General features: G+C 44.7%; 2 protein-coding genes across 2 annotated transcripts; one reads left to right on the top strand and one right to left on the bottom strand.

Annotated features, from left to right (window-relative positions):
• CCDC158 (coiled-coil domain containing 158) lies at positions 1-26,850 on the top strand. Its single transcript, XM_051769419.1, is given in 18 exon segments — positions 1-195; positions 1,756-1,875; positions 2,514-2,711; positions 3,127-3,609; positions 4,047-4,236; positions 4,925-5,077; positions 5,198-5,310; positions 5,695-5,853; positions 6,475-6,527; positions 6,529-6,553; positions 7,049-7,168; positions 8,784-8,938; positions 9,815-9,882; positions 10,782-10,988; positions 11,390-11,492; positions 12,294-12,401; positions 13,379-13,472; positions 25,969-26,850. Coding segments are annotated over 17 exon segments (2,463 nt in total). The 3' UTR covers positions 13,392-13,472; positions 25,969-26,850.
• Positions 15,014-16,660, bottom strand: STBD1 (starch binding domain 1). Its single transcript, XM_051769408.1, has 2 exons — positions 16,384-16,660; positions 15,014-16,299 (listed from the first exon to the last, which is right to left on the bottom strand). Exons 1-2 carry the CDS (start codon positions 16,643-16,645, stop codon positions 15,491-15,493), a joined length of 1,071 nt encoding a protein of 356 aa, XP_051625368.1. The 5' UTR covers positions 16,646-16,660; the 3' UTR covers positions 15,014-15,490.
• Positions 26,851-27,179: the final 329 nt, after the last annotated feature.

Genomic DNA, 27,179 nt, shown 5'->3' on the forward strand with positions numbered 1-27,179 from the left:
ATGGTCCACGGCCACAAGGAAGTACTTCTGGAATTACAGGGCATCCTAATGGACTACAAAGACAGCAGAGGCAGGAAACTCTGTGAGCACAAGAATATTACCAGCCTGCTCCTCCACAGCCTGAGCACAGCAACTGTCAATGTCCTGAGGGATTTAGACTCAGAGGTGTCATACCTCAAACAAAAGGTTGTCCTGGTATGTGAAAGAAGTGCTGATTTTCCTCCCCAAACTCAGTTTTCTGGTTTTTAGGAAATATTTTTGAGAACTCCACGAGTTCCCTCCTAACCTGGCCTAAGGAAAGGGTTATGGCATGAAGAGGTGCAAATGCCACTGTGCAGTTCGGGTGGCAGGTGCTGGTACTCCAGCACTGATCCCAACTGGAAATTGGGTTTATTGCTGGCACTTATCCCGTGTCGTGCCCATTTCCACAGCTCAGGGTGAAAGAAAAAGGAAGCAAATTCCACTTTACAAGCTGTTGTTCACACTGCCTTTTCTTTAGGGGTTTGCAGTGTCATCTGTCCACGACAGGTGGAAGAACTTCAGTCACTGAAAAAAAAGGTTCACAGACCCAAAAAGAACTTCTGCTTCAGCAACATCAAATTAGGTACCTGTTCTCTGTTTTTTTGTTCATAGAACATAAATAGAAGTTTTTTCACAAGTTCCACAGATGATTCCTTGATGATGATGATGGTATTTGGGGTGAGGTGACTAGGGGGTAGCAAGCAATGTTTTTGTTCTAATAATTGCTCCATCCAGATATTTATTTGCTCATGACTTTCTGCTGCTTTTTCCTTCCATGCTGACAATTTCCTGGTTTATTCATTGCCTCAAAAATACTATTTTGGAAGAGTCTCTACACCTTACTTTTCTAAGTGTGATTGGTAACTTAGTTGGATGTGTAGAATTTGTTGGAACAGCAGTTCCACTGTTAAAATAAAAGATTAAAAATAATAATTTTGGTGATTAAGTTGGCTTTTTTGTGGCTGACAAAGCACTTAGAGCTTTGTCCTTCCATGTTTGAGAGGTCCAAATTTGCCCTGCTATCCCCAGGAGTTATACAGTAGCCTCTTCAAAATAACAGTCGATACTTAATAACAGAACATCAAAATTATTACATTGCCCAGTACTGAGAGAAGTTACTGTTTGCCAAGATGAAAATTAGTAACCAGTATTATCTTTTTGGAAGAGGAGGGAGCAGCTAAGAAGTGAGCATGAGCAGGAGGTGGCAGCACTGGCTGGTAAAGCTGACAGTGCCTGCAGCTTGCAAAGAGCCCCCGAAGCCTGGTGGAGAGGGATCATTCAGTCTGTTTTTTTATTATAGTGTACAAAATGTTAGAAGCAGCCTTAATTTGGGAGAAGGGTTATGCTGCTCATACTTTCCACTTGCTGCTTCACTCATAGTGAAGGAATATCCCTCTGTGGAAAAAGGTCTTTTTTTTTTTTTTTAAAGTGCTTCTTTGCCCATTCCATTAAGGGCTTATGGTGTAGGTAAGGAATTTCTGAGGAGCTGTGGATCAAGGTAGAAGCCAAATTACTCTCCAGAATCATAACTAACTCTGAAATGACATTGAGCTTAATCACTGAAAGAAGACAACACAATTCTGATTACACTCAGGGAATAACTCTGCTGTGCCAAAAAAAGGATGTTTGGACTTGTTTAAAGTAGAACCTAACAGAAAACTAGAATAAATCCGATGTACTGCTTAAAATAGAATACATTAAGATAATTCTTAATGAATATTTGTCTTTTTCTAGGTCAGAGACCTTGAGAAGCAGTTGTACCTTGCTCGTTCTGAGCCAGCAGAAGCTCACACAGAACAGGATCAATGTGGCCAAGAATCTGGAAATCTGAGGGACCAGACTCATCAATTGTTGGTAAAAACAAGTGATAGTACTGAAAGAAATCTTGCTTTATAAAAGCCTGTCCTTACTGCTGGTGTTCATGTTTGCATCTTGCTTGTTTCCCCTTATAATTAAATTTGAGAATTATTTTTAACTAGAAATTTGAATTAGATGTGAAAAGCCCAGAGGCCTTTTCCATTAGCAATGCAGGACATCCAGAATTAAGATTAACTTTGTCCCAAATTAAAAAATCACAGAATCCTAGGCAAAGCACATTAAAGATGCTGAGCAACCTTCCCTTTAACCTCAGAGTTACTGCTTTGCTGGTTTGCATTTGGTGTTGACATGGCATCATTTTCTTTCCTTTTGTGGCTTATACTGATTTGGGGATAGATACAAATGACATGAAAGACTTCAGCATTGAGGTGTTGCATGCTTCAAAATAATTACAGCAGCAATATATATGCAGTTGAAAGGAAATATATAAATTTGAAAGGAAAAGTGGAGGAGATGTTAGACTCGTTTAGCCAACCTTTCTCCTTCTGCCAAGTGGAAACCCCTGCAGCAGTTCCTATTCCAGTGTGTAACTGGGCCACTGAATGCTGCTAATGTTAAGAGACCAAAATAATCCTAAATGTGTTTAGGAGGGAGATGACTTTGATTTCTCATAGATTAAGTTTCATAAAAAAGAGATAGAACTAAGCCTGGGAAAAGAACAGAACAAGCGATTTTGGGATCAGAACACAGACAACAGCATCACTGTGGACCAGCTCAGGAGACAGCTGGACAACAAAAACCAGCAGCTGCAGAGCATGGAAGAGGCAGTGAAGGAAATGAGGATGGAGTGTCTCAGACAAATGGAGTGCCAGGTTGGTGATTTTGGCTGTAAACCTCCAAAAGGACATTCTGCAAACTTCCAGTAAGTTTGGTGCTGCCAGACATATCAAACAAGCTGTTGAAGGTGGTATTCTGGGTAGTGAGCATGTCTGCAAGAGTGGTTAGTAAATTAAGGGCCTCTGTGGTGCTTTACTTCATGAGATATTTAATGAAAATATAATGAAGTTTGTGTTTATAACCCGGTGCCATGTCAGAATTCCTTCTGACAAAGGTGATTCTTAGACGCTCACTTGACATTCATTCCCCTTTTCTCCAGACTTCAGCCCCTCCAAAATGAGCTGTAATGAGACAACCTGCTTTGCATTACGAGTAAAGATGAACTATAGGACATTCTAAAGGTAGAAATAACCAAATCTCTTGGTTGATCCTGGTATTATTATTCTTCAGATGGCTGTAATTAAGGAAAAAAATGAAAGCGTTGGAAGAATCTCCTCTTTGAGTGTCCAGCTGGAGGCAACCAAGGAAACACTCCATAAAGTTGGAGATGATCTTGCAGCCAAACAGATGAATTTGGAGGCTGCTGGGAAAACAGTGTCAGATCTGACAGCCTGTCTGCAGGAGAAGGAGAGAGCCCTTGGGGTTACCAGCCAGGAACTGAAGGAGCTGCATTCCCAGCTTGGCAGCAGGCTGCAGGAGCTCCAGCATCTAAAGAATGAAGAGGGCTGCTTACACAAGGGGCAGTCGGAGTGTGAGACACTGAAACTGCAGGTGTTGGAGTAGGAAAGGATCAGTGAGATCTTCCAAAAGCAAATTGATAACATGACCCAGATCATGGGCCAGCACGGTCGGGCTGCTGGAGCAATGGAAGTTGAGAAATCCCAGCTTAGACAAGAAATAAATGACTGGAAACTCAGAGTAGAAGAGCTCAAGGTGTGCAAATGGTGCTGTATTTATGTCTCTTTAAGACAATATGGGGTTTCTGTTTTTAAATCTCTACCTTAATGGGCTGAGACTGTGGTTTTGGAGAAGGTATCTGGAATCTTAATAGCACTAAGTTAATGGGCAGAGAGGAACAATATGATCAATATGAGGAGGGGGTTGAGCATTGGGAATGAACTGCTGCAAGATGGAAATCATTTTCATATCCTACACTGGTGAGGTGTAACATGCTGTAAAACCATCACATCCAATTCTGTTGCCCCCTTTTTTGCCTGCATTAGCAATTTTCACACAAGTGATCTCTCTGTTTTACTCTGGTTTAATTTCTTGCCCCAAAGTGAGATTTAAAGTAGTGGTGTCTACGCATCTTCGTGGTTATTTTATGTAATTATGTATAGTACACATACTGTTGTTTCTTACTTAAGCAGGTTGCAAAGGATGAGAAAGAAGCCAGAATACATGAGGTGGAGGCCAGACTGAGCGAGCTGGAGCTGGAAAAGGTTCAGCTGGTTAACACATGCACAGAGAGGCTCCAGGCACTTAAAGATGTGAAACAGGAAAAAGATCAGCTCATGGATGAACTCCAGGCTGGTAGGAGCAACCTAACTGGCCTTGCAGGTAGGGAGCCCCAGCTCAGCTCCCACGGCTGCTAATTTGGGCTGGTGTTAAAAATAAAAGAGCAGCTTGCTCCCTGAATCCAAATATGGCTGCTGGTAGAGCAGGAGATTTCCTGCCAGCATGGGATGGTCGGGTTCCTTCAGGGAGCTGTGTCATGGCGTGGGATTCTGGCACAGGAGGGTGGGAATACAATCTTTGTGGCCCATCTCAGTACCCTGAGCAAAAATACTTAAAACTGCCTGGCTCCAGAGATGAAAAAAACAGATCTAGTAAATCACAGAATGGGAACTTGACCTCTGTTTCCTGATTGTTATTTAAGAGCAGTAGTGGATCCCTTTAACCTTCTGTGGTCAAATTACAGGGAAACTTTGTTTTGTTGTACGTGTGCTAAAACATTATTAAAAGTGGCTGCTCTAACTTGACTATTTTCACAACTAATACACCTTTTGGCTGGACCCAAAGCAACCACCAAAATTCATGTAGATTCTCAGTTAAATCTGCTTTGCAGCTGGACAGATACCACTGGTCACATGCTTTGCTCTCTGCACACTCCCATACCCTCAGAAAATATCCAAAAGCACTTCTTTTATCACAAGTTGGCAGCAGATCAGTAATCTAAGTCTAGAAGAATGATTTTTTATTTTTTTTTTTGTCACTCCTAATTTCAGTCTTTCCTGACTCTCACCAGAGGCATTTGAAGATTTGGAGAGGGATTACCAGGATAAAATCGAGGAGATGCAAGATACTGCAAACAGACTGAAAATGCAGCTGAAATCTGCCCAAGCTGAAGTGAAAGAGGCCAGGACTGCTCTAAATACTATGGAGGGATCTGCTGGCAACAGTAGCTATGGGTTGAACTTCCCAAAAATTACACAAGTTTGTCTTGTTAACAAGAGAACTTCTGTAAGTTTTACAGTCATAATCACAGTTGTTCATCGAGAATTAACCTTGTGTTTTACAGCTCTGGAAGTTGCAGTGAGAATGCAGAAGCAGATCACAGCCAAGAGAGGGCAGATAGATGCACTGCAGAGCAAGATTAGATTCTTGGAAGAGGCAATGGCTAACGCAGCTGAGGTCAGAAGAGCTCCCTGTAAAAGCATTTAACTGGATTTAGGGCAATTTGTCTTGGGAGAAATGCATGGCCAAAAGCACAGCTGGCCCAAAAGAAGGACCAAAAATAATTTTACTTGTTTTCTGTGACAAAGAAATCATTCAGTTACCAACAGCTGTAGTTTACTTCTTCACTGGCTTTGGGTCCTGTGGATACTGAAGCTTCAAATTCCAGTTTCAAAAGGGATCTGAAATCTGAGATGTTGTTTCACCAAGATTCACCAAATTGCACTTTTCCTTATATTCCTTACAAGACCTATCTTCTTGTTGCAAAACCTCAGTTTTCTGCAAGGTGCAATGACTGAGCTTCTCAAAGGGTTAATTCAGATTCTCCCATCTTAAATTCAGGAGAAGCATTACCTCAGAGAAGAAAACTGTAAACTAAGTGAAAAATTGAGCTGTATTAGAGCAGAAAATATCAGGATTGCTAGAGAACTGGACATCCTGAGAGCACAAGACAAACAGCTGAAAGAAAGACTATCTAAGATGGAGACAGCCCTTGATAAGGTAATTCAAGGTAACTTTGAGTTCAGGGGCACTTCTGGATGTTTTCCTCTACTGTCACCTGGGAAGAGAAAGGTTATATTTAATAAGTTCTTTTCACATGTGCTGGAAGATCCTTATCTGAAGAGATATCTCTGGGTTTTTTTCTATAAAGAAGAACCCTTTCAGGATGGTAACTTTTCAGGATGTACATTTCTACATAAGGTGTCATTTTCAAATTGCTTTAAATAAAAAATGATAAAATAATTATGATGCCTCCTCCCCAGTGTGAAATATCTTTCTTTAAGTGCTTGTCACTGGAAACTTACCTTTCTTGTGTGTATAGATAGTCTCACCCCTTTTCACAGTAAACTTTTTAAGGAAGAAAAAGTATATATAACTCAACAAAGACAGGAACCAAGTTCTCAGCCACCCCTTTTAGAAGCTTGAATATAGTTTTGCCTCATTAGCACTGCTGAATTTTCTAATCCCAGAGGTGTCCAGTAGGTCTGGGCCCGGCCTTGACAGGATTGTGTCCCTTTAATAACAACATCTGTGTGTGCAGCTTGTTGAGAGAACAGGTAAGACTGGAACCCCCAGAAAGTTAGCACCACTAATTTGTGGCTCTTCTGTGCTCTCTTCCAGGCATCCATGCAATTTGCAGAGTGTCAGGGCATAATCCTGTGTCAGGAGCAGGAGGCTGCAGCACACTCTGGATGTCAAAGTGAGTGTGTTCCTGAGAAACATGGTCCTAATGTTAAATGCTTTTGCTTTGGGTCTGAACTTCAGGTTTAACTCTGTTTATTGTGAACAGCTCTGAACTGTTCACGCTCTGAAACCTTTTTTTACATGGAATTCCTCATTGCTGCACGCGTCACGTCCACAAATTCAGGTTTTTGAAGTGCTGTTTACAATAAGGGCAATGAAAACATAGCTTTGGTCCAATCTCTGACTTTACTTTTGAGATGAATAGAGGGTATTATTTACTTTTACCTTATTTATAACCATGGGCTATTCAGGCTGCAGTGAGACTGTTGCTATGAATGAACAGTACGTGGAGAACAGTCCTTTTGTCGTAAGAAACTATCATTCATTTTAGTGACCCCCCCCAGCTGCTAGTTTTGAGGGAGAAACAAGATGCTACATTCAAAGTATGAATACAAAAAGTGCTTCAGAGGAAGAATGACCAAGGTGGGGAACCTCTGTTGTTTTTCCACAGGAGCTGCAGGGCCCAGGCTACTCATCAGCTTCTGCCTCAGGAAAGCTTCAGCATGTTGTGCCTCTGTCCCACCTGCACCCTGCTGTCCTGCCACCTTCCCTGGCCAGCCCTGCTCCTCAGGTGAGCACCTGCCTCAGGATGGGAACCTGCACAGGAAACCAGCATGTTCCAAAGAGTAAAAATATCATGGAATTTCTAAGTGGGAGAGCATCGGGTCGCAGTGTCCAAGAGCCAATTCTTAACAGCACAGATGAAATCATTTTCTGTAGCTTCTTATATGTCATGGCCTTTCAGGTCGATTTTTTTTGTGTAGAAACCAACCAGACAGTTAAAAAACCCTGTAGATTGTGGTAGGAGTTTATTTTATCTCTATCACCAATAACACTTATAAACTATTTACGTTGGTTTTCACTCTTTTTCTTTGCTAGTACTCTACTTGCTGTAAATCACTTACATTTGACAGTGAAAATAGACTTCTACATAGTTCTTGATAAATTTAATCATCTGATTGATGTTTAAATCTTTCTCCACTCTGGCCTTCACTGCTTTTGACTAGTTTTATCCACATCCTTGTCCTTCCTTTTGGTTTTGTACATCTGCATTTAGATTTAAATTAAATTCTTGTGGTGTTCTGATTTGTCGTTACAGAAAACATCATCTTATACAAAAAAAAAAATCTTTTGGAGTTTTTGTATATAGATTTTTGTAAAAATCTCCAGAAGGGACCTGATGTGTCTTCAGCAGGTGTTTTCTTTAATTTTTGCCTCAGAATCTGCAGGAGACTACAAGTTAGTACAGATATTTTTCAGTAGTATTTTCTGGTTTACTTTCTGATGTGGTGGCAAACATTTACATCAAGGAACAAAGGACAGTGGCTTCTGCAAAATCCCTGCAGCATCAGGCACTCCTACTCTCTTTTCTTTGAGTTAATCAATTTATACTTCTCAGGATAAAGAGGGAAAAAGGAGTGATTTTTAATGCAGTACCATGGTGAGGACATAACAGGTTGCAGAAGAACTTGAATTCAAGTCTGCTTTAATCTTCTTGGTTCCTGCATCATTAGTTACTGTACAAAAGGAAGCAGCTCCAACCCTTGAGACAGACATGGATGATAGTCTGGTTCCTTAGCTGGAATGTGGGAATGGTTGGTTTGGTCTGACCCAGTATCACTTTGACTCCTTATGAAGCTGAGGGTTTGTTCTCCACAAAAGCCCTGATGAAACCAGTGTGTTCCCATTGAAAATTACTTTTTTTTTCCCCAATGAAAATAGGGTAGCAAAATGTTTGCAGCCAGTTCCATCCCCAGGTGGAGCAAAGGTCAGTGGGAGCAGTGCTTTGAACTTACAAAGTGCTGAGTAGTCTGAAAAATCCAGTTTTTACAGAAGGAAAGGGTTCTTTGAGCCAGGCCTTTGCCTCAAGTGTTGATCAGTAAAATGAGGATAATCTTGCACTTCATCTCTTAGGTGGCTGTGACAATAAAGGGGTTTCTGTCTGCAGACAGCTCAGCTGTTACAGGAATGAGTGCCTGGAAAACACCCTCATCTGCTCCTCTCTCTGTCTTCAGCACTGTGTCTGTGTCCTGTACAGCAATACCTGGGGTCACAGGGTAAAAGGAGAAAACAAGAGTAGAGGGGGTGAAACAAAAGTAAAACATGTGCCTCTGGATGAGTAGAGCTAAGAACTGACAATCAGAGTGCCTTTGTAAATACTTTATAACTGAATGGTTTTATTTCAGGTGCCTTCCAAGCTGGACATTTTGAAGGAAGAACCACTGCAGGATCTAAAGAGGATTGTTCAAGGATTAACAGGCTCAGACAGTGACATTCCCTCTGTGGATCTCAGTGGCAATGGTGGGAGAAAACCACCTTTAGCAACCATGAGCAATGCAGTGTAAGAGTAAGAGCTTTATTTCTGTTGTGTGCTGTGTACTTGTAGTGCCCTCTAAAACTGGGATCTGGCTCTTCACGTGCCTCAGGAGCACCATAGGATGTCTTTTTGCAAGAAAGTTGGGTTTACACATAAGCTTGAGAGAATCTGGAAACTTCCAAAGCTTCTCTTGTTTGCCAGTTCCTCAGATGCTTCAGGTGGTAGGGAAATAGGAGGTGACTACACCATTTGCCTTTAGTGCTTGCTTTTTGGTGTTTTACCTTTTATTTTGGTTTAGAACTCCTTTCTTCTTGTCCTGCCATATGTAAATATCCCCTCTCTCATTGCTGAAGCAGGCAGTTGTTTTTTTTTACCAAACACATGAAGTTGAAAAATCAATACAGCACATACAACACATGTTTCTAATCCACAACATGAGGATACTTCACAAAGAAAAATAGAATTCATGGATTTTGACTAGATTTGACTAAATCTAAACTGCAGCTGGAAAGGCTGCTATTGCAAACATGGTGGAAAAGGATATTTTAGGACAGTGAGAAGTGCTTTCACTTAGCTGAGTAACCTGCTTCTTACAGTACTCATTTGAGATTCGGTTTCTAAGGCTCATTTAACACAACCTCAGTCCTGAGCTTGTTTGTGTTGCTTTATTCATAATGCTAAAAGCTTCCTGGGAATTACAAAACAAAGCTGTGGTGTTGCTTTCATCCCCCTAAGAAAGAGCTCTGAAAGTTACTTACCTTGTTTGCTTTTGATTTTCATGTATAAGACCTGGAGATTCCATGTGAGAGCTCCACATTCTCGCCATGGAGCCTGGCCAGCATGGCCAAAACTTAGCATAATCCTTCCAGAATGCAAGTTTTGCCTTCATTTTGCTTTTAGGGATCCTTCCTGCTCACACCCTGCAGATCTTCAGTCCCAAGATGTTTCCCTGACCTTTACATCCCTGGGTAAGATCTCGCTGGCTGCATTTGTGTCATATTGATGTCAAAGTGGAACTTCACAGAACAGTACCAAAAAATATAGTTCCAATACAGTGTATTTTCTTGGGACATGTTACAAAGTTTCTATTGCACTTACTGTGCAAAATTGCAAAATCTGTATCTTGCTGCAAAGCATCTCCTGGGAGGCTGGTACCAGCACACCCAAAATGGATAACTGCCATGTTAGTCTTGCATAATTTTAGCATACATAATATTGTCATATTCTTGGAGCCTAAATTTAGGCTCTTGAATTCTGCATTCAGGTATTGGGATATGGATGTGCTTTTGAGAGGTATCAGCTCATTGCAGAAGCTGTTGATTTCCTTCCAAGTACTGGGTGGTCAGAACCTTTTCAACTGTGGTGATGTGGATTTAAGTGACCTAAACAGAAATATAAGGATGTGGCTTTGAGCAGCAGGGTTTGAAGATACAAATCTTAGCCACCTTCTGGGTTTTTTACCCTTAGATTACCCATTCTGTCAAAACTGCCTGCAGACACTGATATATTTTATTGTTCTCTATTAAAATTTGAGCCACTGTGCTTCAGAGATAGGCTGGCATCCCTCTGTTTATTGTGAGGAGCAACTACTATGGGTACTCTTTTTATATACCTGAGTATTAAAGGAAATCTCTTGGGTATTTACTCTCAGCCTTCTAGCAAAACCAACTGCAACATCCAGAGATTTTTCCTGGCATCCAAAATAGCTTCAAGGAGTGGGTATTTTTACGTGGAAGCCTTGAGAAGTAGTTGAGCGAGGGGAGTTTGTAATGAGACCCAAGTCAGGACAGGGAGTCTTGGGTTGTGAGCAGCTGTAATATTGCCATCAGGCTGTGTGCTCACTGCTCTTTGCTTGGATATCTCCTAGGAATTGCATCCATCTGCTCAGCAGCTCGTTGTTACACATCCTCCCCCAGGAAAGCCTCTCGGGAGGAGAGAGACAGAGCAAAATCTCCAGTGCCCTTGCTGTTAACTACCCTACCTGAGGACCTTGGCTCCAGTGCCTCACCAGGACACAGACCATCCACAAGGAATGCTGGCTCTCCAGGGGGTGCAGCCACAGCCCCCCAAATAGGTACATCCTGTCCTGTTTCCTGATCCAACAGCTTGGCTGCCAGTGCCTTTCCTTCTCCCAGTTCTCTTCAAGGAGTTTGATTCTGTGATAAATGAATTGTGAGCAAAATGTAGCAGCTAATTAATGTATTAGACAAAGAGGAGATAAATTCCACACACCACTAAATTTAAGGCCTTGTAAATTGCTTTATTCGGGAATAAATAAGACTGTAGGAATTCCTGACATCAATAATTGCGTAGTTGTGGTGGTTCCTGTAACACATTTAGTAAAGTTCTGGGTCTGACTGAAAATACTGGTATAAATTTTATTTTCTATGAACTCTGATTTAAATGGAATGTTTAGATAATTGATGTTGGCCTTTTTTATTATTATTATTATTGATGAATAATTTTTTTTCCTAGCTTCTCAGCCCATGGAAAATAGCGAGCACACACCAAGGGGGCTACAGAACAAGATGCAAAGCCTGGAAGACCTGGTGGAATTGTTACAGATAAAAAAACCAAAGTGCCAGAATTTACCAAAAATATTCCTATTTTGTTGAAGAAACCCACACTCTCCAAAAAGTCTTTTTGGTACCTGCCAAAGCACTTTCACATCTTGTACTAGCACACACAGGTTTTACTACCAGTCCCCACTTCTCCATTATCCTGCTTCTAGGAGATTAATCAGATTAACTCCACAGCACCCCTTAACTCTAATAAGCTTCAGGGTCCTTGACATGTCAAACGTGGCAGCTGCTCAGGGGTGTCCTCGTGGGCTGTCATGTCCAGTTAAGGGAAATTTTTAACAGGCTGATGATGCAAGATCCCCTTGACTCCAAAAACATAGTGTTCTGTGAGCTCCTGAGATGGCAGGATGCCAGAGTGAGATGGCACTTCTTCTCTGGGCAGTTTTTATTATTACATATCCCAGTTGTTTTCCCTTTGCCCTTTTAAGTCTTGTTGTGTAGATTTGGGAAGTTATCATTCCTCTACATCACCGAGTGCATATGTGTCAGGGACATACAAGTGACCTGATGTAGGTAAAACTCATCAAGTTATTTATTATTAATTATTTATTTATTTATTTATTAAAGTCAAAGGTGAGTGTTCTCATTTTTATTCCTTGCCATGCATTTAATATCCTGAGTGGTTTTGCCTATATTCACATACAGAATTGCAAACTAAAGCTGCTTTTGTAAGGGCTTGATAAGTACAGCAGAATGTGTGGGAGGATATCTGGAAGCTTCAGGTGCCTGCACCTCAGGCCTCGATCTTTTGCACATCAGGGGGTGTTCAGCTAATCTGTTCTTGCTGCTATTTTCAGCCACGTCACCAGTGATCAGAACTCAGGAGGTGAAGACAAAGAAATCCAAGGAAAAGGAGAAAAAGCTCTCAAAGTGAAGATGCCATATATGTCAGTGATTGCTTTCATGTAGGTACCTTGTGTTTAAAGTATATTATATTTTTTAAAGGTAAATCATAAAAGTTCTTCCAGTTTTTTAAGTCTTATTTATAGTTTTTGCTTTTAAGTGAGCAAGAAGTATGGAGGAGTAGAAATACATGCAAGTAAATAAAAAAACCTGGCCTTGAACACTTCCGGGGATGGGGCAGCCACATCTTCTCTGTGCCAGGACCTCACCACCCTCACAGGGAAAGATTTCTACTGTATATCTACCTTAAATTCTCCCTCTTTCAGTTTGAATTTCATCCTATACCATGACACCTCTAAGCAGAATGGACTCATCAAGTTTTAGTTGGAATCTTGTATGGGGAGAAGAAATTAGTTTGAGTTGCTCCTAAGCTGTCCTCAGTTATTGTTGACAGTATTTTAATCTGGGCAATTTTTTTTATATTTTCTAACTATTTTTCCACTGTTTCTGATCCTTTTTGTAACAGTGTTGCAAGCTTAGTCAAAATATTAATAAAGGCATCTCCCCTTTCCTAGAAATCATTTGCAATGAAAATGAAAGGATCATTTTAGATGGCTTGTGTATCACAGTCCGGACTTGCCATACATATTGGACAAATCTACCCAGATTTTCCTAAGAAGAGGGTCAGGTGTAGAGAATAAGAGCCCCAGCAGGTTGGGAAAGGTCACAAGTCTCAGTTTGGTTCAAGGAGCCAAGCTAAAAAGAGTTTCAGAAGCTGCAGCCCTGTGCCAAGGGCAGGGAGCAGGTGGGGAGGTCAGAGGGCCAGAGCAAAGGAAGGGACATCTGCCAAGCAAAAAGGCAGCTTAACATCCTTTTGCTGGAACCCAGCAGAGTTGGGAACAGGTCTGGGCTTCCTCCCTGCCACCAGCAGCAGGCAAACAATTGGCCTGGGGAGGCAGCAGGCTGGGAGAATCTCAGAGCAGCTGCACGTCCTGGAGTCTGCAGCCCTAACAGCACTTTGTTATTCCATGTCACATAGGTGGATGGCATAGGAGGACACCTCAGATGACAGCCAGACAGCCCCTAAGAGAGAAAACCCAATACCAGGCTAATCTGTGGAGAGACTCCAAACAGTAAGTTTAACTGCCAGAGAGAATGTGGGATGGGCATGGGTTTTGCAAAGCAAACAAGCTGCCAGGCAGGTTTCTGCAGGAGACTTTGAACTGGTTTATGCCCAGTCCCCTCAGGCTGCCTGCACAGCACCCAGCTGCAGCATTCAGCACCTGCACACCAAACTACTTCACAGGCAGGAGCAGATTGTTAAAAGTAATCAAATTGCCTGATTTGTCACAAGTTTGTTGTCAGGGCTCCGTGGTTGCAGGCTTTGATAAGCTGTGAACGAGACAGTTTATTATTTGCTTGGAGATCTCCTGAGGCTGTTAGATCCACACAGGAATGACAACAACTAGTTGTTTCTCACATGTAGCTGCACCAGTCTCACAGCCAGGACATTGTATTAGACAGGTATTAGCTGTTCCAGCATCATTATTTTTATGCAGCAAGGCAACTTTGTTTCAATCTACCTTGATGCTTGAGTGAATATATTGTTCAATAATGAGAAAACACCTCTGTGAACTTGGAGATAATACTAATCAGCTCCTCCAGAAACACTGAAATCCAGACTTCTTTCCTTCACCACACCAATAATATTTAATTTACATAGCATAGGCCCTGCTGGGCAAGCAGTGATGTGAATGGCATAATAATTTAGAGGTGGTAGCAAAAGTTCAGTGCAGGTCTTTGTAGAAACCTCACTTGATCTTTCAGCAAGATGATACAGTCTTGAGGACTGTGACTTGTCTGTGGGATCAAAGCACAGGGTGTTTAATTAAAAGAAATAAGTTTCTCTAAATTTGAGAGACATCTCAGAGTTCATCTCTGACATGTTCATCACTGCATTAGAGAATCTATTCCAGTGCAGGTTAAGTGGCTTTCTAGTGAATAACTTAATCTAATAGAATAGTTAATCTCCTCAGACAAGCCTCAGATGTGTGTATAAATATGCTCAAACGGCAGCAGCAGCGCACTTGACTTCGGTGATTTCAAAGATCAGCTTCTGTTTCAGCTGTACATCTGTGTATCAGGGATATTGTCAACTTCAGATTATTGCTAGAAAAGCCAAGTGCAGAGAATGCAATTGAGGTCGTTTTACTTGAGGAAAGGAAAACTCAGTGTTTGTGCTGAAAAGCCTAGTCTTAAAAAAATAAACAGAAGTAAGTATTTGCTAACAATACTGTGGTATTGTTCTTCAGTAGGCAGAATATGCCACCTGACTCTATTCCAGCCAGAGCCCTATTCCCTAGCCAGCCCAACATTCCAGGGTTTTTCTAAAGCCTGCTCCCGCCCCTGACAAAGTAATTCATTAAGCCCAGACTGTCCTGTGTGACCTTCGCTCTCCCCTCAGCAGGAGACGAGCCGTCTGCCAAGCCTTTCATTCGAGCCGACAGGATGGCTGGACAGTAGGAGGTAGTGGATGAACTATTTTGGGGTTCAGCTTTTGTTATTCCCAGGAGTGCTGGCCACCTTTCAGCAGTTCCCTAGCCACTTACATTTCGGGTCAAGCAGCTCACTTGGGTCAAAGTTACCAAAATGAGTCAGGTCACTGGTCAGCTGGTAACAGGCTGTCAATCCGAAAGTGTTTATTGTTTACTTAATACAGTACATAAATGAAAACACTTAGGTTGCTATTACAGTGTTGGTAACCACACTTCCCAGCACGCTTCCCAAGCCCAAGCCGTCGGTACCACCGTGCATCCCATAGCCCCACTCAAAGCAACACAAACTCAAGTCCGGGGTCCAGATTTACCTGGACAGGCAGGTGCTTGGAATGCTGCTCGTGCCTTCTAAGCCTACCTCGTATCTCTTCAGCACGTGTTTGCAGTTGATTTTTCGGGTTGCCAGATGATTTCCTAAAGGGGATGGCAGAGATCTGCTGCTCACAGGTTGGTTTAGCTGGGTTCCATACAGGATTTCCAGAGCTCTGCACTTGAGAGGGTCTCCTACTGAAGAAGGGGAGCCCCCCCTAAGGTTTAGGGGCTCGGTGACTCATCTAGGCAGGTTTGCCACTAGATCAGCAGCTTCCAACATCCCGTTAATGGTATCCCCACCACTGATGAACAATTTGATCTTCATGTTCAGTCACTAGGGTTCTATTACCGCATTCTTCCCAGCGTCTGACCTTCCCGTTCTCCACCAAGATAAATTTCCACTCCAGTCTGGTGTCTGCGGGCAGACTGATGGACTCGGACCAGAAGCCATCCTTGTCACACTTGAGGGGAACATAGCTGTGCCACTGGCCAAGACACTCGTGGTCCCCGGTGACACCGATGAGCTGAGCCTCGGAGTGTGTGATGTAGTGCACACGGAAAGCCACGTGGATGTTCTGGAACATGGGGGGCACGGCTGCAACCCTCTTGGCTTTCGAGTCCCCATCGCAGCAGTCTCCTTGTTCCCATTCCCTGCTGTCGGAGTCTTCCATGCTGCCATCCTTGCCGGCCCCCCCCTCGACCAGGTGCTCAGAAACAACTTCCCACTCTTCGTGGTCCAAGTCCCTACTCTCAGCTGGCTGACCCGGCTGCTCCTCACTTCTGTCCTTACAGTCATCCTCAGAGGCTCCTGCCAAGTTCATCACGCACCATCCGTCACTTGCCTTTCCCACCTGAGCTCGCAGTTCCCCTACCTGGCTGCCGGCCGTATCATCTGGATGCTCCCTGGCGCCGGTGGCATCCCGCTTCGGGATCAGCCGCTCCACCTCCACAGGTTCACTCGAAACTCCCCCGCTCGGGACGTGGTTGATCTCTTCCCTCGGACCAGCCGCCAGATCCCTTCCTGCCTTCGGAGCGCCGGGCACAGCAGCCGCGACCTCCCGCCGCCCCGGCTCCGCGCTCGCCTCGGCATCCCCTGCAAGAGACATTCGGGGAGGACGGGGCTGGTTAAGCGGAGGAGCCGCCGCAAACCCCCGCGCCCCCCGGCCCTCCGCGCTACCTGTGGCCGCCGGCTCTCCGCTCGCCCGCCGGGGCCCCTTTCTGCCGCCGGCCGCCGCCGCCTCTCCGCCCTCCTCGCCTCTGCCGTCGCTGCCGCCGTACCAGAACCAGGCGAGGACGGCGGCCAGCAGCCCCACGAGCAGCGCGGGCAGGAGCCCCGCGGGCCAGAGCCCCGCGTCCAGCCAGCCCCAGCCGCGGGGCTCCGCGGGCAGCGCGGCGGGGCCGGGCGGCCGCACCACGGGCGGGCCGCGGTCGCGGGCCATGGCCGGGCACTGCAGCGAGAGGGGCCCCGACCGGGGCCGCCCCTCCTCGGGCAGCGCCTTAAACGGCGCCCCGGCCCCGGGGAGGAGCCGCTGCCGCGGCGGGCGGGGCCGCGCGGGGGAAAGGCGGGTTGGGATAAACTCCAAAAGTCGGGGGGAAAAGTTTAAAGGCTTCACGTGCACACCCCCTTTTCTGCCTTCTCTCCCTTTTTTCCCTCCTCTTTCCTCGATTTCTACAACTTAGCCGTGCTGCCAGTTAAACCGATGCAAAACTGAGGGGAGCTGACAGGTTAAAAGTTGAGGACTGAATGCGTGAGGTTCTGTGCTGGTTTTTGCCTGAAAGCAAGCACTGGAGCTACAGCAACTGCAGATTATGAAGTTTCACAGAATCACAGAATTGTTAGGGTTGGAAAGGACCTCTGGAGATCATCTAGACCAAGGCAGAGTCACCTAGAGCAGGTTTAACTCCAGCAGTGCTGGTGGCCTTAGATGCTCTAATGGGTGTGCCGAGGGTGACTGCTTTGCTGGTACTTTTAATGCTTGAAAATCCGGGCTTGCTATCCCTGAGAAGTGAGATGAATTCACTACTTGTAACTTCTGCATTACACTCTAATGACTATGACTGGATTCCTTGACATTGCCCTGCTCTCCTGGCTTCTCTGTTACGCTCAGGAAGCTTTTCGGATTACCAGGACTTCAGAGCCCATTAGTGCAGAGGATATTTGATGTTCATTTTAATTTACCTTCATTTTATGACGCTTGAAGTGATATGTCAAACTGTACTTCAAAATTAAGAGGGTGTGCAGATAGATCTTACTAGGAACCTGAGAAATTTCATAAATGCAGCTTGGGACTATGTGTTTTGAATCGGTAGTTCTGGAGCGACAACCTGTAAAAATGTTTATAACACCAGAGATTAACACCAGGGAAGGAGTTAGGGGGGACAATTCCACTCAGTTCTGATTGCTTCCTTTTTTTTTTTTTTAATCCATTCTCTTTATCTGACCAAAGGTGTTGCCATGACTGAATCTCTAAGGCCCACTGACGAGATTTAAGCCACTATCTCATTAGAAAAGACAATGGCTAAGTGGATGTCCCAGTAAGTCTGTTTCCAGTGTGTGAACTTCTTAATCTTTCAGTGTCATTTAGAGCAGTGCTACCTCAGCTTAGCAGGACAGCAAATGTCACTCGAATTTATAGAAGCACAAGTGTGCAGCCTCTGTGGTGCAGTTCCCTGGCTGATCTGGAAGAGGGTGGCCTGTGCAGATGCACAGAATTCATGATCCCAATATTTTTCCTTTCTTTGCTTACCACGGCATCTCAGGCACCGTCTCCAGAGTGCTCCCCCAGCGAGGTGCTGAGCTGGTGCGTAACTCAGAATGTCTATTTTGGTCCCTGGACGTGTGGGATGTGTCCTGGCATGTGCTGAATGTGCACTGCTCACATCTCCTGCTCAGTACTGCAGGAGAGGGAAGAGCTGAGCAGCCAGGACCCGCCTGGGCACTTTCTCTGTGGCTGTGGGTTTGGGTGCACTCTCACCACTGTCGGTGCTTCAAGGTGCAGCTCAGCCTTGCTACTTAAAACAGACCCTTGGCTGTAATGAGTTGTGCTGAATACTGAAGCTCTGTGTAGTAAGTGGTGGTTTTGCAGTTTACTTATATTCCTTTTCTCTAGCCTTCAAAACAGAGCCAGTCCCCTGCTCTGTGTCTGTGCACCACCTCGCTCAGCTGGGATTGCCAGTTCGGGCACCCACACGCTGCTGTTCTGTAAGTACTGTGTGTGCACTGCAATTTAAACTTCCCAGTCACCTCCCTGCAGCAGAGCACACAAAACCCATTAATCACTGTAGCATTACACTAAAAGAGCATCATTCTGCCAGCTCTCAGCACAGATGAAGAAGTAGTGCTTTGGAGCTGCTAACCCCATATGTCTTTCCTTAAACATATTTATGCTGGACATAACTAGTTTTAGTCATGGCTGTAACAGTGAAACCCTGTCCAGGCAGCAACCAAGTTGTCTACTTTTGAACTCCTCTTTTGATGCCTATAATTTATTTTATTTTTTTTTTTTTTTGTTAAAGCAAGGTTCATGGCGAATACTAAGGCTGAAACTCCTGAATTCCTGATCGCTTATCGAGTGTTAGAAGCAGAGATGCTGGATAGGAGAGAGTGAGAAGGGTCACTGAGGGACTGAGGTTCCTGTTCTTAAGCAAACACATGGGTCATTGCAGGCAGTAGCTTACCCCTGGCTTTGGTCCCTTCCTCTCTAGGAATTCATTAAATGCTTACATCCCATAGAACGTGGAGACCTCTGCCTCCTAAGAGAATTTCCAAAGCAGATTAACAGAAATGCTCCAAAATGTATCTTAGGGGTTTTTTTTAAAGCTTTCACTAGAACCAGACAAGGTGCCAGTACAATAAAGGAGTGAGGAGACCCTTTCTCAAAGTCTCAGGGATACAGTTCTGTTTCTAATTATTTCAAGCCTCTAGTTTGTTCATGCAGTCATTCCTGATGAGGCATTAGTTTGGAGAGCAGTGTTCTGGGAACGCCACCACTGTTTGTTCAGTAAGTGGGGTGGCAGTTGCTGGACTGCATTTGGAAAAGCTGCACGTGACTTTGCAGAATTCCCAGCTGACTGGCCCAAGATCAGGAGCCTTTTCACGTTTCAGAGCCAAAACAGGAGGGCAGATATTTACTCTGACAGCTCTATAAACAGCTCTGCAGCCGGGGCTGTTGTTAGGAAGGGCTGGCCCACGGTTACTGTCCCAGAGGAACTCTCTGGATGTTATCCTGTCAGCTGTGCCATCTAGTGTGGTGACAGGGAATCTCGACTGAGAAATATCCCACTGTCCTGGCTCTGACAGTTGGGGATGCTATTTAGGGAGCACCTTTGAGCCTGGCCACTGTCTGATCCCGTGGAGAGAACTGCTCTTAAACAAGCCTTGTGCGTGTACAGTGCTTCCTCCAGTTTTACAATAGAACAAAATGGAAATGTGAGTAAGTAAGAAAGAAATACAAATTCGGGAGCCCTGTTATTCCCTGTGGATGTTCTGTCATGGCACTGGAAGTGCTTAGGCTAAAGTAGCCTTCCCTAAGAGCCAGGCTAAAATCTAGGGTTCAAGACACTGCTGTCATGGAGGTTTTCCTGGCAGTTGTTTGACACTTTCTTGTTGGGTCCCCACCCAAGCAGGCAGAAAAATGGGAAGGGCAAAGTATTCATATACTGTGGACCTGCATCACACCCCGGGAGGAAACTGTGGCCCCGAGTGCCATTCTGTCCCATCCCTTTCCCACAGTATTTGGAGTATCTCGGCTGTGAACACTGGACACTCTGTGCAACATTGCACAGCAGTCAGCAGGTGGCACAGGAGGAGTGTGGCTGGCAGGAAAAGCTCTTTTTTTTCCAGAGAGGAGACGCTTTCTCTCAGGTGCTATTAGCTTTTCGAAGAGTGGTTAGTAGTGGGGGCACCCCAGATCCAGACCTGCTTCCCATTATCAACCATTAAAATCTGGAAGGCAGCTAAAAGGGACCTCAGCAGTCCTCTTTAGGCACTGTGTCATTTTTTATGAACAGTGACCAAACCTGGACACAGATGTCACCCCCAGAGGTCTTACCCAGGCTGAGAAGCACAGAGGGTTATCTTATCCTGAGGACAAAGGATAAGATAAGATGTCCTCAGGATAAGATGCTTCCTATTTTTTTTGCATAACCAAGATATTGCTCATATTTACAATCAACCAAAACCCCTGTATCCTTCCCGTGCTGAACTCCTGCCTGGCCAGTTGTTCCTCATTTGCTCCTTGCTCAGCTGAGAAGTTCTGCTTGGAGTAGTCATTCGCCCCTGTTCTTGTTTTCCAGGTTTTGTCCAGCATGTCAGGATTGCTTTGAATCCATTTTAAGCCCTTTAGCATCTTTGTAGCATTTTCCAGGGCTCATCTGCAAATTGAATAGGAAGCAGACTGGTTTTCTGTGGATTTTCAAGGACACAGCTTGTGATGCAGAGTTTTTTCTGCTGTTTTTCCATCTTATAATGCGTTTTGTCCTTGCTTAGCTGACTCAAATGGTCTAATGCCATTCTCTCCTACTTACCCATAGTAATCTCACTTGGAATTCTTTCTTGGGTTTGAAGTAGAGCTTATTGCTTGCCCTGGCCAGTCTCTTCCTGCATGTCATGTGCTTCCTCTGAACTTCTGTACTGTGACAGTAATATCAAGGAATGACAGCTTTCCCTACCCAACATCCCTTTTCCTCATAGCTTTGTTTCCTATGAGCCTTTATTTGCCACCTTTTTCAGTTTATTAGTCACTCTCTGTGCAAGTCACACTTTCTATTTTGTTGTTCTCCTTTTCCCTAGCTGGTACACATTCCGTGTGCCCTTTCATGAGTGGGAATGCTTTTTACCCCCTCCCAGGCATAAAACAGATTATGATAAATTTGGCTAAATTCTGTGAAATGCGAAGTGCCTCAAGGTCATTTCAGACTTCAGAGGTCTTAGAATTGAATCATAATTAAGATTTTCCAGCAAAATCCCACTGACAGACTCCCATGGTTGTCTCACATCCTGGAGACATTATGCTTTGATTTCCATGTCAGTTTTTACATTGTCAGGCCCTCGGAAAAATGCAGCAGAAAAGGCAGCCAAATATTTCTTTTCAGGCAACTTTTAACACAGAAATTTATCCAAGTCCAAAGTCTGAAGAGCACTGAGAAAACAAGTAAAAGCTCGAGTAGAATCTTCTAAGCTGGAGATAGAGAACAGTTAATTCTGAGAAAGTACCAGAAATGCACTTTTAGCTGCTGGGAAGGAAGAATTCCTGGGAGGACATTCCGGAGGGAGCTCAGGTGGAGTGTGGTATTATTTCACACTGCTCCTCACAGCATGTCTTTTCCTGGATGTTTTTCCTGTGAAATGAAGCTTTTTGTCCTCACTGAAGGGGACTTTAGAGCCCGTCATCAGCAGGCTCATGGAAACACGGCTTTTACACCATCTTAAATATTCCCTTGGATCCAGTGCCAGGCGTAACAATCTGCCTCTCTGAGCAAGGGTTTTGCTGAGCTCTGTGTGGAGTGTGTCTCAATGAAGTGGCCAAGGACATGTGGAGGAGTACAGCAGAGATAAGGCACAGAGGCCTCTGGATGAGCTTCCTTCCTTTTGAGGGGCACTTTTCTCCCCCCTAGCCTGGCTGAATATTCTTTTGTACTTCGCTGTTTGTCACTGAGTGCAAGTATTCCATTCTCAGGAGGTTAAGATGCTCTTAAATTTCGGCAGATAACTTAGGCCAAAACCTTACAGAGTTTCTGAATGTGGGTGTCCATTCCCCCTTATTTTAGATGCTGCTTTACTGAAAGCGGCAAGCAATGAAATTGTTTTATAAATCACATCATATAATTCAAAACTAAATTCTGAATTCCCTGAATCAGCTTTTTTCCTTGTTTTCTGTTTTGTCTGACTGAGAATTCTTGTGAGAGGATTCTTCTAAGTCTGTAAGCTCTGATGGGAGTGTTTATCTTCATGACCTGAGGAAGTTTGATCACATATTTGATATTCGAATATTAATCTCGTATCATTATTATTAATCATATTTGATTACATATCTGATAGTACGTATTTTTCCTCCCTGAAATAAAAAGCCAGGGATATAAATAAGGCAGCAAAAGGAGTCCTTCATGTGCCTTGAAATACGGTCTTGCTGTCATCAAATCTGTGTGTGCTTCTCTGAAACTGTCCCCACAAGTTCCTCTTTCTCGAGTTAAATGTGTGAGAGAGGATGTCACTGGTCACTTAGTCATGTGGTGCTTTGGTTTGATGACAGGAGAAAGCATGAAGTCCTTTCCCACCCAGTGGTGCTGGAGGAAAGGGCAAGGCATGAGCCAGCACTCGATGCAGTGACTGCACCCCGAGACCCAGGTCACATGCTGGAACCAACCAGGGGGGGACTTTTTTTGCTTCCCCAAAGTATTCCTTTTGGAGACACAGTTGAGCTATCCAAGGTATTGCAGACTGTGCTGAAGGTTAGTGGTTCCCACCCTAGGGCCTGCCTCTGCTTTTGGCCACAAGATATTAAATACTCACAGTTGGGGCTGGCAGGCCCAACCGAGTGCGGCGTGGCACTGGAGCTGGAGCGTGGGATCTGACAAGGAATGGGGACAGATGAGCTGGATTCTGGAAAAGGCATGGGCCTGGAAATCGCAACAGGGTGCTGGGTTGTTTGCCTGCCTTCTCAGAAGGTTGAGAACAGATCCTAAGGTAGGAGGTTCCATAGGCTTCCTCCCGGGATTAGACCCCAAGGAACCCCGTTGTTGCTTTAACTCCTTGCACATCATTTCCCCCCATCCTTCTCCTGCCCTGGTCATTTAAGACCTCCTCCTCTGGCTCATTTCCAGGGAAACTGGTGCCTGTCATGCCCTCGGGGCTGGGAGCTGAGGGCTGTCCCACACACAGCCCCCTTGTGTGAGCTGGCAGGCAGGAGCTGTTTGTATCCAGGCTGACATACAAAGCGCTTGTTTGCCACCGGCTGCCACCGACTGTCCGGGAGCAGGGCTTGGGATTAAAGATGACTCATTGTGCCCTTATTTCTGGGCCTACCAAGTGTGCATTTAAGTGCAGTAGACACTGGGAATCAGGGAGAGATTCCCAGTGTGAGCCTTTTTGGTCTTCCCTCATCTGTGCCAATGAGTTTGGTGCGCTTTAAGGACGCAGAGCACAGGCTTTGTGGATGGAAAGACTCCAGAAGAGCTCAGCTGTGCTGCTCTGGCGCCACTGAAGCTAAAAGAGACATTGCAGAATTTTAATCAGAGTTAGTTCAGTGTCTGAGTAAATCATAATGTGATGCAGGCAGGCAAAATCATGTAATTGCAGCCTTCAATACCTGTGTGTGTTTCAGGAACGGGGGAAGATCTCGGGCTGTGACATAATGCAGGCTCAGAACAAAGCAGACTCTGATTGTAGGTCTGCAGCCTCTCAAATGCAGTTAGCAGAGGCTGTGAAAATCCCTGGAGCAAGACCTCCACTTTTCCTCAAAATAGTGTGGAGAGGCAGTGTGCATCCAGGTTTTAATGCAGCAGCAGACATCCTAAGTGCCAGAATCTGCTCCTGAACTCTTTCAGATCAATAAGCAGTTGAGCATAGGCTAACAAAAGGAAAACAAAACTCCTAGAGTCTGCCCTATCATATCCCAATGGAGCATCCTTCACAGAGTGGCATTCATGTGGGATACCACTCACAGGAGAGGGAAATGTGTGCCATTGGTTTGCTAATTTTAAATGTGCTCTCCTAGTACAGTTCACTTAAAAGTAGGTGTGGGTTGTTGAAACTCAGTCAGGCTGAGTCCCAGATGGAGCAAATAAATGGAACAGGTCTCCCTCTCTGCCCCATTCCTTTGGGAGGCTTTGGGTCAGGGGCCAGAGAGTTCATCCACTGCTGTGGGATTTGGGCCCTGAAGTCCCACTGACAGTCCTAGACTGTCATCCTCCCTTTTTCAGGAGGCATACATGTCATACTATAGGAAAAGGTACACAAGCACCATTTATTCTGTTTGAATGACAGGTTATTTATAATTTCTGGCATGTTCAGGGTTATCAGGAGAGGTTTTCAAGGCTGGAGGGTAAAGTCTCTGCTCTCCAGTGTCTTGTATTGATGGGAAAGTGTATGACTGATAAAGTACCTGACCTGTATGACTAACCTGACCCTGTTAGCCAGCTGTGCCAGAAACCTGCCAGCTCCTTATAACTCTCTGTATCTATAGTAAGATCAGAGTTACATTTTTATGGTGGTTCAGGCTTTGTTGGCTTCCTGTTTCTAATCAGTAATGAGGGGCAGGGGGTTTATAAGGAAAGAGGGAACACAATCCTCGACTGGTTTTGCCTTTCTCCAGGGTTGTTTTTGCCAGGTTTTCCTGTGCTGGGAGCAGCAGGAGCACATATCAGCTGTGCTTTTGGTTCCTCCCTGGGTGCTCCCACACTTGTGCTTGTCCCTTGGTGTGCAGAGGGTGTTCCCAGCAGTCCAGGGCTGTTTGTAGTGCTCAGCAGGAGCAGGACAAGTAAACCTGGTTGGTCCTGGAGCTGCCTCAGGGCTGTATGGAAGAATGAGGGTTTGGAGAGGTTGTATCAGTCTCTGTGGGCAATGCTTAAGAGATCAAACACTTGAAAGACAGTGTTCTTCCTGCTGCGATCTGCATAGCAGCCACTAAAACCTGAATTAAGGGAGTAAAACTCTGGCAGCAGGAGCTTTACTGATTAGTTGGGCCTGGCACTGCAAGCCAGGCCCTGAGCAAACCTTGTGTAGGTTATCCAGACAGTGCCGCTTGCCAGAGCCTCCCATTCATCCCAGTGCACGCCCTGCAGCTTCCTTGCCTTCCTTTCCCAGCAAGATCCCTGTTTCACAGCCCCTAGTGACATTCTCCCACACAGTTGGGCACCCCTGGGTCAGGAGGCTCCATGAGCAGAAGCGGCCGGTGAGTCAGGGGAGCAGCAAACGAGACCAGGAGTAGCTGATGGGTGTGACTGGCTGCCCTTGCTAATTCTGGTGTAGCTCAGATGATGAGGAATATGGCTCTGGGTGTGTGCAATTGTAAAATGTGCTATGTGATCTATATCACAGTTAGGACATGTATGTCTCTCTGTGTGTGTCTTACAATCCATGAGGACTGTGGTTATTTAGCTGGAGAGTGTCAAAAGCAGGAGAGTCAAGCAGGCCCAAATTTCAGAGGGAAGAACATTTTTACTGCTGTTCTGGTAATAGTTAAGAGTATTAATTTCCTCAGCAGCAGAATTAAGTGCTGTAGGCAAATCTCTCGTCCCCTGAGTTGTCATAGTCCCAAATCTGGCAGTTCTAACCCAAGAGCAAAGGCTGCTCTTACACAAGCCCCAGCTTTACTCCCAGCCCTCTCCAAGGTCACTGATGGTCCTGGTAATTGCAGTGTAGCTCTGCCCCGTAGTGAATTGCTTTCCTGCCAGCACTTAATTTGCACTGTGTGGGAAGAATAAATTAAAGCTGGAGACAGTGAAATGCGATCTCTACCCACTTAAAAACCTTTCAGAAATGTCTCAACTCTCAGCTGAAATCAGGATCTTATAATTAGGTTATTATTTTATTAATTAAGCATGGAGTACTAGAAACATACCCAGTGTGTGTGAGTTCATTGATGACAAGGAGGTGTGTTGGCTGTGCAGGGAAAGCAGAAGAGCAAAGCCTCTGAAAGCCAAATTGTAGATAAGACAGAAACTGGTAGAGCATTTATTAAGTAAAGCACTTTTCTAGTTGCAGCTGCATTCTTGGTGTTGAGATGAAACTACACTCCTGTTTCATGTGTCTGTGTGCCCTCAGGTCACAGCTCCTAAAGGAAGCAGCGCAAGATCTGGATCCAGTTGGACGTGGTGTGAACAGGTCTGGCAACAGGGGCAGATGATTGTAGCACCAAATGCTGAAGTAAGGAAAGGCACGATTCCTGTCTGGGGTGTCGAAGAGCAGAGATCCATGAAGTGACATGGATGCACACAGAGACAAAGAAAAACACCCCACCGCTTCTGTGTGCTGTTCCAGCCCTTTATTGTGGCCAGCATAAGACATCCACTGGAGAAATGTCTGATAGTTACTAAACCCCAGGAGTAGGATTAAGGATTTCTGGGGTCTGTTCTGATTTGTCTGATACTGTGCTCTATGATTTCCTAATTCCTTCCCTGAGAAGCTTTTCCCCTCCCTACACAGACCCGAAGGAGCTGAGTAACTGGTATTGCACAAACTGAAGAAGCCACTTGACAAGCTCAGTAAGTTTGGCTTTTTATGTCTCTTCAAGGTATTCCCAGTGCATGGGACAGGACTGTTTCATCATGTACACGCTTTCCAGAATGTGGGCCTTGTCTGCCTCTCTTCCTGGCAGTATCATCATGATTTTGGAAAGGGAAAATGTGCCTCTGCTTGTCTCAGGGATCTGCAGTTGTGAGACAGAACTGTGCCTTGAGCCAGCAGTGCACCCACTGCATTCCCGTGCTGCACTTCAGAGGTGGAGTTGCTCCTCACGGGAATGTTTTCAATGTACCATGGCCAGTGAGCACTTCCTTGGTTTCCAAAGGTAAAATAATTTGCCAAAAAAAAGAAAAAAATTCTTGCTGAGAGTCGAGAAAATCTGCTTGGAGAAGGGGTGTGGTTCTATGCATCACATGGGTAGCTCTTTGTAGAAAAATAAACTGAAATAATGAATTAAGCAAACTCAAATTTCTGCAGAAATCTTTGCTTGAGCTATAAATATTCATGCCAGGGTTCAGCAAAAAGAATTTCAGTGATCTCATGGTCTGCAAGGATCCTTTATCTGTTTCAGTAGCAAACTAAATTTAGCCTTTGAAAAACCAAAATATCTCCCAATTAAGATAGAATTTCTTAAATATTCCTGCCTTTCTTTTGATTTGCCAGGGTTTCGGTGCTCAGATAAACCGGTATGTTCTTTAACATCACGAATAAAGAAATGCCTGATGGCTGTGGAAAGTAGTTGTGATAAAAATGGCCCTGCATAACTAGAGAATTGCTGTATACTCCTGGTC

Source organism: Manacus candei, unplaced genomic scaffold (genome assembly GCF_025592945.1).
Source record: "Manacus candei isolate 608988 ecotype Guabito, Panama unplaced genomic scaffold, ASM2559294v1 h1tg000107l, whole genome shotgun sequence".
Lineage (NCBI taxonomy): Eukaryota > Metazoa > Chordata > Aves > Passeriformes > Pipridae > Manacus > Manacus candei.